Source organism: Monopterus albus, unplaced genomic scaffold (genome assembly GCF_001952655.1).
Source record: "Monopterus albus unplaced genomic scaffold, M_albus_1.0 scaffold324.1, whole genome shotgun sequence".
Taxonomy (NCBI): domain Eukaryota; kingdom Metazoa; phylum Chordata; class Actinopteri; order Synbranchiformes; family Synbranchidae; genus Monopterus; species Monopterus albus.
This window is the reverse complement of record NW_018128204.1, coordinates 141,567-155,084: the sequence shown is the minus strand read 5'-3', so window position 1 is coordinate 155,084 and position 13,518 is coordinate 141,567. Positions and strand designations below refer to the sequence as shown.

The 13,518-nt window shown below is 39.9% G+C and overlaps 1 protein-coding gene across 1 annotated transcript in view; it reads right to left on the bottom strand.

Moving 5' to 3' along the window:
• Positions 1–13,518, bottom strand: part of exoc6b (exocyst complex component 6B) — a 79,959-nt gene that overhangs the window by 47,860 nt on the left and 18,581 nt on the right. The window contains exons 7-9 of the mRNA XM_020624271.1: positions 8,725–8,910; positions 4,951–5,019; positions 85–168 (exon numbers count right to left, since the gene is read on the bottom strand). Of these exons, the coding sequence (XP_020479927.1) occupies positions 85–168; positions 4,951–5,019; positions 8,725–8,910 (339 nt within the window). The remainder of the gene's footprint in view (positions 1–84; positions 169–4,950; positions 5,020–8,724; positions 8,911–13,518) is intronic.

Sequence of the window (13,518 nt, the reverse complement as noted above, 5' to 3'; positions counted from 1 at the left end):
CAGGAGAGGGGAACTGTAAGAACAGTTAGTGTGTGGATAAAAAAAGTGCAAACACACACACAGAGCGGTGGTGCAAGGTCATACCATGTTAGAGTGTGGCTGCAGTACGAGGCGAGCCTGTTTCCTCCTCTGCTTTCTGTAGTAGTTCTCAAACACATCACGCAAACCCTAAAACATAAAGTGCAGGTGAGGATGGGTGTCCACCGGCTGTGTGGACATTTTTAATAGCATTACGGTTGTACTTGGAAATGAATTCAAATTCAGTTTTTGGTAATAAAAGTAAGTTGGCGAAATCAATTTCTGACTGAACATCTCAAAAGTGCAGCTGAAGAAGAGTTACAATTTCAAGTACAATTATTTTGGTGTAACATGCAATTTGTTTTTCCAGAGACCATGACAAAACTCACACTGCTCATTATAGATTACTGATTTATGAACACACTGATGATCGATCATTTCTAACAACTCTACATCAACTTACCAATACTATTTTAATACCAAATAAGAATGTTTGGTCTTCTAAACTTATTTTTCTTCTGTTTACTACCTACAGAATCAATAAATCCCCAAATTTTATTTAAAAGTTTAGATTTCACTTTTAGAAAATGTATGGCCTTGAAGGAGTTTTAAAGACTTAAGGACTGGCTAATACCTTTTAAAGGAAAGAAAAAGACAAGCTAAAGCCAGATTGGTTTAAATTCATTTCAGAGTTGCTGTTGAATCTTAAGTCCCACATTTCCATGTAACACATGCTCAGCTGTCAGAAAGACTGCTTAATCTTAATGTGGGTCAATCAGTGAGGCAGCACTTGATAACTGACAATAGCCAAGTAAGCAGCCAAATGTTGAAAGTTGTTTGAGTTTGTTATTCATTTCAGGGGAGGAGGAATTTAATGGAGTATAAAACCAAAGGTTAGAGCTAGTGAATGCAGGAAAAGGTAAGATAAATTGATGTGAGTGAGAGACAGTGTGTATAAATGAGTAAGAGAGACTAAAACTGCTTCCTGTTAGTCTCGGTTGGCGTCGCTGGTCAGACATCAAATCTAAAACCCCCACACAGAAAAACAAAGAATCAGCTTTGTAAACTTGACCACCTCCTTCCATTACACAGAAGCTTTCCCTTTTATCTCTCTCTACTATGTGTATCCCTGACAGAGAGAGTCTTGTGGCCTATCTAAGGACCAGACAAAGACCCACAGTTCTTGGTGAGCTCAGTGATAAGAGCCCAGGACTGCGCAGATAACATGACCTACTGGCCAAACCAACACACACATACGTATCTGCAATGCTGACCACTGGGCTCTGTTTATGACATTATACTGTACTATATCATCTGTGGTGACCACTACCTGTTATCACAATCATACATGGTAGTAAGATAAACGAATACAAACAAACATTTAGTGAATTTAACAAACACACCTGTGTTTTACTAACTCCAACTATGTCTTATCTGATCTCATTGGTCAAGATTATATTGTGGAACAACATTCAGTCTGATGCAGTGAGATGACAAAATTGTGTTCTTTGATTCCCTGTTTGACCTTTAGTTGAACAATATATTTAGCAAGTGAGCAGCATCAATGGCCATGAACTCTTCATTACAAGGTGCTCGCTCTCCTTGACTGTCTGTGTGCGTATGTTACTTCTGCACCATTGTTGTTACTTTCAGGGATATCTGGTAAACAACCGTAAATGGTGAGCTAATTCCTAACACACCTACCAGCAAGGAACATAACACTTATCGGCCACATTAACTCCCAAACCTGCTTTCCATTTCCTCTATACAGTGCCATTAACTCGACTTTGACATTTTCATCTCAGGTCTATATGTCATTTCATTCAATACAAAGTTAACGAAAAGGAGGCAAAGTTCTTCAAGCTGATTAGCTCAGATGCTAACTGGACAATAAGCTCGTGTAGTTTATTAAAAAGTATATATTTGTACCACTGAATCCTGGTTCCTAACTGTCTGCAATCAATCCCTCTTTTGTAGCACAGTTTTTCCCTCCAACAAAGCAGGTTCAATAACAGTTGATGGTACAACACAGCTAATATGTTAATATAGTTTTCTTCATTTAGGGACTCTAAAGCTCTCTGTTCCCTTGAGGGTTGGTAATGACAAAATGGCTATGTTCACCAAAGTTTACAAATCCCTGCAAGAAAATCCACTGACGGCGGATTCCACTGAAACTGATCTACCAGTGAAATGTCACAGTTTTAGATGCTGGTATGACCAGGTCTTAAGCATGTCTGGGGTAGCAAAGCAGCCCAGTGGGTTTCAGCTGTCCTGTTCTGGTGTAGCTCAGAGCTCCCAGTCTGAACAATATGATAAACCAGATTGCTACGTCTTCCCTATACTCAGCTCAGCGTGTTGGGCTTCAGGCTTATGTTTACACTGATCACCGCTCCGTCTACCCTTCTCAACGCGCAGCATGCGCGCGAGTTTAACAAAGAAGCATTGTTTGGGGCCCGACTACAGCTGGAAAATCGAGGACTTTAAACATGGAAAAAAGGAGGAGAGATGGAGAAGAAAGAATGGATGTGGAGAAAGTGGAGCTCTTGATTGCAAATGGGATTCCACATCCAGGTCTGCTACAAAAATAAATCCAACTAACATTTGTGTGCTCTTTAATTAATGGCTGACTCTGTGTGTGTGCGTGTACGTTTGTGATTTTCCAGTCGAGCCCCCTGCCAGGCACAGCAAACAGTGCTGGACATTCTTATTATTTTCTAGTGGTAAATCAGTTTCTCTGCCCAATGACCTGTCACTCAAACTGCTTTAATGGATAAAACAGCTTCTGTCTGTGTAGCCTGTATATGTGTCTGTGTTTAGTTGTGATGGTTAAGGCTCGAGAAATGGGCTAGGGAATGCATTACATCCAACACAGGGCTGTCTGTGTACCTAATATTTGGAGCGCCTTCACAACTACAGAAGGACAAGCCTGTGTGAGATCAGTGTATGAGACCTTGTGTCCTTTTCCCAAAAACAGCTTACACACAGTGGCAGTGTATGTGTGGGAGAGGTATGCCGGTGAACAAGCGAGTGAGGCTGACCTCAGAGGTGAAGAGGTCACGCCTTTCAACACCTTCCTGAGAGAAAACACTCCTTTTCCTTCTCCTCCATCTCTTTCTCTTTCTATTGACCTATCCTCGCTCATTACTCCTCCCACTAATGCCTGTAGTTATCCCTCTCTCTGCTGTGTTTTCATCCTCATCTTCCTGTTTTTGCTTCCCTCCTCTTCTTGACTCCTTATCGCTCTTTAGCTGGTTCACTCTCCTCACTCCTTCCTTTATATGCCACCATATCACCACTGCTGACCATCACCCTCTCTCATCACTACTACTTTCTTCTCTCCTCCCAGTCATCCCTGTTTACTTTGCACTTTCTACTCCCCTTTTTCTGCCTGTTCAGGTTTCAGGCATCTGTTGGTTACAATTAGTTTCTCTACTACAGTCAGGTCCATAAGTATTTGGACAGATCTGATACAGTTTTCAGAACTTTGCCTTTGTACACCACCACAATGAATTTGAAATGAAGAAGTCAAAATGTTCTTGAAGTGTAAACTTCCAGCTATAATTCAAGGGGTTAAAATAATATTGCATTGACCATTTAGCAGTTACAGCTATTTTTATAGAGTCTCCCTTTTTCAGAGACATTGTGTAAAGTGTCTCAGCTAATGCATGACACCAGCTTCAGGCCTCTGTGGAAGAATAGTAGTAGTAGATCACAGCATTGTTTTCAGCATTCACTTCATCAGCTTTATAGTTGAAATTGCTACAACGTCACTTTTATGGTCTAAGGACTTATCTGCCAAAAGTAAATGTCAAATGTTGGCGCCCCCTCCCAATTTCAGTACCATATATAAAAAAGCCAAGAATAAATTCTCACTTTTTTAGTATTTGGTTTGAAACCAAAAGCCGTCTTAATATTTTTTTGCCTCAGCTTTATTTTCTGCCTCCTCTTTTTCAACCTCCATTCCTTTGTTTCTCACCATGAGATTTCTCTGCTGTCACCCATCTAATTCTTTGAATCCTCTCTCATTCCTTCATCCCCTCTGTTTCTCCATCATTAAACCTCCTTATTTTTCCTGCTCCATCATCTCACTCCGTTTACCCTTTCTCTAACCTCACTCCCTCTTGTTGCACCCTCCCTCCATTGCTCTTTTGCCCATTCACTTTCTCCTTCCTGTCAAAAGTCATGCACTTCCTGTCCCCCTGCCAGAGAGCCCAGACACACAAACACAGAACAGAAACAGCTGACACTCTGGTCACATTGGCCCGGTCACAACCCCAACAGTCCTGCACACGCGCACGTGCACACACACACACACACACACACACACACAGACCCCAAATGTTCAAGTAACCCAGTCATGGCCCAGTCAACACCTCCACCCATGTCGTTTTCGCTCTATGTGAAACGAGACACACATATGCTCTCGTTCTTTCTCTTTCACACACACACACACACACACACACACACACACACACACACACACACACAGGCATCAGCCTGGTTGGAGTGGATCCAGGCTCACGGAGGCCTCCTTCTACAGCATCTACATAAATCTTATGCTAATTTCCCCTTGGGGTTGGACAAAATGACAATATACCATACACCATAAGGTGACAGAACTTTCCCAACTATCACTACTGTAGCTACTACTCCTTTGATATCAGCATCCCTACATTGTTGCTTCGTTAAAATCTTTCAGTGTATACCGCTAATTTGTACTTGACTAAAAACAGACCAACAAAATTAGAACCTGGACCTTGAGCTAAGTATTTTGAACTGGGCCTTCCAGAACATTGTTTTCTTCAGAAGTGGTCAGAGGACATGATAACTAAAAGAGGGTAAAAACAGCACTGAAAGAAATGAATACAGATGAAAATTAAGGACATTTGAGAAAAAAAAAGAGATAAAAAACAAAGGAGAGGAAGAACTCACCAGCACAGTGTAGATATGCAGACAGCGGTAAACTGGCGAAAAATCCACCAGGTCCTGAGCTCCTGGCACCTAGACAGTTAAACAATTTGTATAATCATCTATTATAACCACCATTTTTTTATTTATCCACCATGTTCCTTTATATACTGAAGCAGAAATTGAACATTAAAGCTGGAGTAAGAAAGGAGCATAATGGGGAAAAAAAATAATGCTTATATTTTTTGGGAAATACATAAATATCCCCAAGATTATTCAAAAGATCTTTTTCTCCTTTCATTTCCTTTTAATCTATTTTTATGTACTCACCGTATGCATCAACTCTTTTGTTTGTGTGCATGCCTTGGCAATGTTATTTTTCTATCAAAATGTCATACCACTGAACAAAACCAGACTAAAAAAAGTACAGAGAGAAGGTGGGTGTTGGTGGGAGAAGTTCAGAAATAGTAGACCAAAAGACATTACTTTTCAGAGTAAGTTTTCAACATCACAACTGTAACATATGTCAACTGAACTGAAATTGACAGAGCAACAAATATAAAGAGAGATGAGTAAATCATTCTGCAGCACTTCATTATTGTGTCTGAATGTTTTCTGGCAATGTCACCAACTGTTCACACCTCTTTTTCTTTACATCTATATCTCCATCTACCATTCCTCATTCCACCCCTTCCTCCTTACCCACATCCTCTTTCTTCTGGAAAACAGCACAGTGGTAATTTACCAACACACACAAACAGCAAAAAAGTGCCCTCTTGCCCTCTGGAAAGTTTGCTTTCTGTAAAAATCATTGGGGGAACAGCACAATACCAGCTTTGATGTGACCGCACACGGTCCCGAAACAATGACAACAGACTCCTAATCTTAACGACAGAGGTGGAGGGTGATGAGGTAATGGGAGCAGAAAAGAGGGAGATGAGGGACAGAGACGGAGAAAAAGATGCAATAGGTTTGCATGGTTTAAAGTCAACATTAAAGGCTGAAAATGAATTACAGCAGAAAAATTAGGAAAAAAAGAACAAGTTAGAGAAGTAGTGGAGGGAGAAACCAAAAAGAAAAGGACAGGGAAAGAAATGCTGGCAGAGAAAGATGAAAACTGTGGAAAGACGAAGACAACAAAACAGAAGAAAAACAAAATAAAGAAAGCATGGACAGGAGGAGAGAGACAAATAGAAAAACAAACAGAAGCGAAAGGTTGCGGTGAGGTAAGAAAAGAGGAGGAAAAAGGACAAGAAGAAAGGGTGCAAAGAAAATAGAATACAGAGACACAGGCGTACGACTGTAAATGAAGTCAAGGAGAAGAAAGGGAGAGACCTGGCAGGGGCAAGGCGTGAGGAAACGAGACGATTGTTGTTGTGCCAACTATCGGCGCCAGTGCGGTTGTAACCCTGATGACCGCGGGTCAAGCCTTTGTTTGAACCAAGGTCTTCACATTAAGAAGGTTGAGTCAGGTTTACAGGACATAACTAAGCCGAGGAGATGACAGCGACCTTAAAACATAATGGTAGCACAGGGGTGACAAGTTCACCACTATTCTCTTCATCTTCATTGTACTTTACTTTCCTTGAGTGTGAACAACAAGAGCTACAAAAAGGAACTTTGATCCTGTGAGAGAGGACTTGAAGAGTTCAATGTCACAATGCCCATTCTGTAATGACAAAATTTCCTTAATGCCTGATTTTTATTGCTCACTCTGTAAATACAGTAGGTTACTGATGCACATATCCTGCTCTGAATCGCAAGACAAATTGATGGATAATCTGATAATTTGATATGGTATGTAACTACTTAAAATAAAGCAGTGTCACCTCCTAAAATTCCAAGAACATTTACTCCAAAAGAATGGAGAAAAAATAAAAAATAAATACTAAATTTAGCAGAAAAATGAACTAAACTTTTGAACAAATTATCCCGATGATCCACTTGAGGAGATGGGGTGACGTTTTCGAAGGAAAGGTTTGCATATCTATTCCCAGCAAAAGACACGACCTGTTAAACTGCCTTGAGCAAGACACTGTACCTATTTAGTAAGTGCAGGTCTTCTTGATTCAAAGCATCTAATAAATGTTTTGTGTCTGTCTCTGTTATTGACCTCACTGACTGGATAATGGGATTCTGGCTTCAAATGGTCAAATACTCTACATGTAAAAAGTACAAAGAAGTGACAGTTATTGTTACCCCTCTTTAAACTAGGTCTATAAAAACATGATTTAGGTCTATGTGTAATTTAACTAAAAAGAAAATGGAGATGGGGAACTTGGGTTACTACAAAACTCACAAAGAAAGGTAAGTAGGTGAATGTGTGCATTAGCTAATGTATTGGCTGGTCAAAGGTTAGCTAGAAAACATTAAGCTTAAACTATTAAACTTAGTTTCAAATCAGTTGCACATTTTACTGAGAAGAGTTTCTGATAGCCATGAAAGGCGTGTCTTTTTTATTTAAAAGCTAAAGGTTAGTTTAAAGTTTAGGAATACACTGCTCATAATCAGAGGATGTTTGTGACTGTTTCACTTAAAGACATCATATTCCCATAACATTATCATGTCATCAGAATTTTGTATGACTTTTAATTTGCTTGACTTATACTAGGCACTTGACATGCTAGATTCTCACCACAGTAACTTGGGACTTGCTTGAGACTTGAAGGTTAAAACTTGAAACTTGCTTGTAACTTAATCCCACCTCTGCAGCCCATTTGGTTCTCTGCAACTGCTCTCAGTAGCCTGATGATTCAACAAACATCTGCTAATCAATAAAATTTTTGATTAAAAAAAGTGAGGTGACTCACCTGAAAGTCTTCATTAACAATTAAGAGACATTGAATTTGAATTCAATTTTCAAACAACTCATTATAAAACTATTGCAAACCCTTTAAGCAACTGCACAAGTAAAATTGAGGTATAACACTCCCCCTAAAAGTGAGCTGTGTGTTTAGACACTAAAGTCTGGCTTAGCTGGTTTACATGGGCTATGTGCTGCTATGGGGCTCATATTCACTGATGTCATCCACCAGTCTTCCCAGACCTCACCTGGGATACTGGGCCAACCCAAATAACATCTGACTGGGCAGAAGAATGCACCATTTAGAATGAGGGTGATTTCTAATGGAAAGGAAATTAAAGAGAATAAAAGGAAAACAAAAGAAAAGCAGACAAAGGAACGTGTCAGCTAGGAATGGAAAGACACGCCTAGGGCAAGACGTGACACATGGAAGAGATGAAAGAAGAGAGGACATACATCTGAAATCACTATAGCAGATTATCAGGCCCCAAAGCAGATTCATCCATCCCGCCATTTGGAGGAGAAACCCAACAAAGATGTGGGTTAGGACTGATGCGCCTGGCAAACAATATTTTGCAGTTTGAGGAGTACATGAAGAAAGGGATGGGTTGTTATTCTCTCAGAACTAGCTTGTAAGACATGGTGTCCGATCACATCAGAAATCAAAATTGTTTGTAGCTGTTCTGCATGGCCACAATCAAGCACACAGCGAAAAGCCAGCCATGATAGAGGAAAAGGGGCATATTTTCAGACAGTTGCTCCAGGAAGACATTTGTAGTCGATTGTTCTCACTGAAAATTGAGCAAAGAATGACAAAGAGTTCAGAGTGAATCCTAAATCACCTCTACACATTTGACCAATCACTGATTTTCAAAAATTCCTTTAGTATTTCCAGCTTCCATCAAATGGCATGAAACTATAAAATTAGGAGGACACGTGTGGCTTCAATGCGTTGACATGTTTGCGTGTGTGTGTGTAGTTGTGCATTTCCTCACTTCCTCATCCTCCTCTTCATCCTCCACATCCAGAATGCCAGAGTCCTGTTCTGAAACTGGACTGCCACCATGTGTGTTGCTGTCCGTCCCCACCCCGGCTGCCGCTGCCTCCTTTCTACTGCGACGGCCGGTCATGATTCTTGGCTGTGTGGAGACAGAGCTGTCCAGTGAGCGCTGTACCTGGGCCTGAAACACAACACAGAAACATAAATTAAAAAGCCATACAGATCAAATTCAACCCTTGGAAATAATGTATTTTGGTGGGGGTACTTTCTCTGCTATAAACTGCTTAGTTTCCTTCTACTTCAGTTATGTCCTACACTTCCCAGAACCCTTTTCAAAAGCCACAAAGGAGGAAGACTAACTTTTTGCATTTAACTTTTGGCGCAACTTCAGAGCAAAGCAGTGGACGCTCTTTGATTCCAAGGGTCTAACACCAAAACCAGATGCCTATTGTTTACAGTGATACACTCTGCAACCAAACTCCATTGTAGATAGGCCGATGTCCAAAAAGAGACAGAGAAAAGAAAGAGAAATAAAAATGCAAGGACAATCAAATAGGATGCAAATACACAAACTCTCATAAGTAAACAACATCATAACCCTTATAGGCAGAAGATCAAATAATGGCTCACATGTGACTCCCCCTTTCTGAGTCAGTTCTGGGAAAAGCTTAAAAATTGCACAAAATGTAATGAGGTCACTTGGCTGAGAGCTCTGGGTAAGATGTGTCTTTCCTTATCCTGTGAAAATTCCCATGGAGCATACCTATAAAAGTGATTTACCAAAGTGCTTAAGAATACGCTAGAGGGAAAACAGCAAGACAGGAAAGCTGAAGAGTCAATAAAACCAAAAACAAAGCACATAAAACTAGTGCCGAGGACTTGAAAGCGGAAGCAGGGACAGCTTATATGTCTGATTTAGCCTTCATCTTGTCAAAACCTTAAATTTAGTTTAGCTGTATTAGTGACATTTCTATATAAATTAAGTATCTTAAGTTGAACTTTAATCACAAAATTACAGAAAGGAAAACAAAAAATATGCTGATAATTAGGCAAATTCACACATAAAAATATACAAATGTTTCATTTACAAGTAGATTTATATGTCTTCACACACAGTATACACTTGGGTAATGTAGCTAATAATGCTACGAGCGAAGATTCCCACAAAAAAAGGGTGTGGCAAAGAGAGAAGAAAATATAAATGCAGTACAATTGGAAACATTTTGCGCAGAACAATGTGCACAGCAATATCCGATGCAAACCATGTCCTGTCTATGTCGCTATTTGGGGAAAACAAGTATTATGGGAAATGAAGCATTCTGCTCCCTCTGCAGTAGTGTTGGATTAGCAATGCTAAAAATAAAACAGAAACAGGAAGTTTAGAAAATCATGGAACCTTGTATCCACAACAAAATGAAGAGAGTCTCATTTGTTATGGAGGCAGCCAAAGCAGTGGTGGAAGAAGCACCCTAATTCTTTACTTACATAAAAGTAGCAATACCACAGTATAAAAACACTCAGAAGTAAAATGACCTACATCCATAATGTTACTTAAAAGTAAAAAAGTATCAGCACATAAAGTACTAAAAGTGAAAGTACTCATCATGCAAAATGGCACAGTTCACATTAGTATATACGATATTAGTGGAAAATAATTACTGATGTTTATCACTTTAATGCTACAGCCGCTAAAGGAGGAGCTAGTTTTAAATACTTCACAAAGGCAAGGCAAGTTCATTTATATAGCACACTTTCATATGCAACAGCATTTCAAGTGCTTAACACAATAGCCGTGCACAGTTTGGGCATGACGTTGGTGGTTCAAGCCCAACCATTTGACATTTGTTGCAGGTCTCCTCCATCTGTTTTTTTGGATGCCTTTCTACAACCCACTTAGAAAATAAACACAAACAAATTAGTTAAATGTACTTGAGTAAATGTACTTTGTTATTTTCCACCTCTGCGGCCAAGCATACCTTGGTATCTTTTTCGTAGGAAAGCATCACTTTCACTATGCAAGTAATATAATATATGAATCATATTTTATATGAATAAGTTTTTTTGCAGTTTTTGTAGTCTTTTTAACCAAACAATAATATCTGAATATTAATATGGCAGTTTCTTGGATTTGTTCATCAAACAACTGTTCAGTCTTCAAAATCTGTTCCCACACCAAGTCTCCCTCACAACATGGCAACCATGGGAAAACATTATGGTGGGGGGAGAGACCCGGTCAGTGCACCTTTCCATCCACACCCAGATCCGCAGCAGGTCCTTTAAAAAAAAAAAATGTGTGAATGCCACCACTTCCTTTGCTCGCCGGCGCCAAGTACCTTAGGCGCTAACATCTGTTGATAAGGATGTCAGCAAACACGTCAGAGACTTGAAATGCCTCGATTTCAACTATAAATGACAACAGTAATGAGAAAACCTGGTGTTCATAGGAGGGTGGCTACGCACAAACCCGGAAGAACACAATATCAGTGATGTTTGAAGAATACAATGCCATCTTTGATCTAATGCCCACACATATGTACTTGCATAGAAGACTAATGAGTCATGTAAGACAATAAGTACGAACAAAATCAACGGAAAGTCTCATTCCTCTGAATAGAAGGTTAGGTGGAGGTGAACGGGGTCACAAATGTGCCAAGGTGTGACCTTTCTTGTGAGGAAAGAGGAATAGGTAACAATCTTTAAAAATATTCTCTCACCACTGAATGTTTTCACTAATTCTTCAACAATCGATCAATGTTTCAAGAAAGCCGAATGACAAAAAAACACCAAACAAAAAAAAAAACGAAATGTCAGAAGAGAAACGTCATACAAAAAAAGCAAACGGAAAAGACCTCCAAAACGAGCAATGAAAAGTCTCGTTTCTCAGCGTCACTTGATTCTCTGCATGGCATTCCTTTCTAATTGTTTCAAATGGACATATTCTTTCTTTCTGCATACAAATGAACCCAACTAGACCTCTACAAGAGCAAACCATGAAAGACAGACATAAGAGGAGCGAATGACATGAAAAGCATCCATCCTAAAGCATGCATTGCTGCAGATAAAGACGTCAGCACCTACGTCAACCAATTCCACTTAGCAGTTGAATCTGGTGTACATGTGTCTTGGACATCCACTGGCATCATGTACACATACACACCACCGCTCATTCTTATCCATCACACAGTACCAAGCTCTCTTTTGTTGCATTTCTCTTTAGGGGTGGCATACAGCGTGGCACTTGAAGCTCAAGTGTGGGAATGTGCGTCATCTCTTGTGCAAAACGCTATTTAAAAAAAAAAAAAAAGGTGCAAATGGGAAAAACATTAAGGCAAACAATTTGTACAGGAGGAAGAAAAAGCAGGCAAAGAGAAAATACTAGGAGAGCAGACACAGAAGGTTAAAAGTAAATAGCAATAGTCAGGCACAAGGATCAAAATGACCTGTGTGAAAGTAGGAACAAACTTCAGGGGATGAGGAGCAAAAGTGGAATCAAACTATAATCCATTTAGTACAAAATGACACTAAAGATTTTTAACATTATATGACATTTCACTGTGGCAGCATCTCAAGGTCGTTTCTAGTTCAACATGTGCTGTGCAACTTCGCTGACAAACTTCAAGGTGATTTGAGGCATATGAGCGTAGAAACTGATCTGTTCGTTGACAGGTGGTTTAAACAGGTTCTTTATTGTGGGAAGGTCACAACAATTTGTGAAAAATCAGCATCCATGCCATTTTCTGAGAAGGAAATCTAGGCTTTGCATTGACAGTGTAGACTGAAGCTTTGAGGAACGTCTGAGTGGAAAAAGTGATCACTGCATGAAGAACATCGTTTTCCAAAATGTGCCACCAAAAGATGCATTGATCTGGAGAAACCAAGGTACATCTAACAGCTTGCGCTTGTTTTATCAGAAGTATTTACAAGCTGAGTGTTTTGCATCCATGTATATGATAGATTCCAAACCTCATGAAATGTTTTAATGATTTCTCTGCATCCGGACCGACGTAAAAACCTCTGATTAATAACCCAGGGACGATCTGTACTGCATTATACAGGGACATGTTTCTGTTATTTAGCCTACCCTCATTGATATACATAAGGTACAAGTATGGTATTCACTGCTAGTGAGAATCAACCTGAGCTGTACTTAAAAGTACAGGTGTATTATGTAAAAATGACCATCTGCATTAAATATATACCATAATAAATTACTCTGATAATGACTGGGGGCAAAGACATGACCGGCACATGCCTACAATTGATCACATTTTTGGCAAACGAACCCTGAGCTAGAAATAATGATGTCCAATGGCAATGAACTGTAAAGCGATATTTGGGACACACAGACACACACATACAGAGGGACTGACACAGCAACCCGTAACGGTCTATTTTCGTTTTCCCTGTGATGGTTGAATAGACCAACCCAGCACGTGCCCTCCACCACTCTCGCTGCATGCGCACATACACGCACCCACACATGTGTGTTCAGTAACTAGATACAGGTAATCAATCTTCTTCCACTTCACACGCCCAGAAATCTGCTTCCCATTAGTGTGTGCAAGTGTGTGTGAAAACTACCGAATACACAGCAGACGCTCTGAACCCGTCCTTTGCTAAAAGTGAATTAAAAAAAAAACGAAAAAAAAAAACAGGAGCATGAGATGAAAAGAGAAAAGTAGGTGAATGGAAATATGAGAAGGTAGAAAGAATGGAAGAGAGAGAGAGAGAGACAGATAAAGACAGACATCTGGGGGGGGGGGGGGGGGCGAGATCAGACACGGGGCGG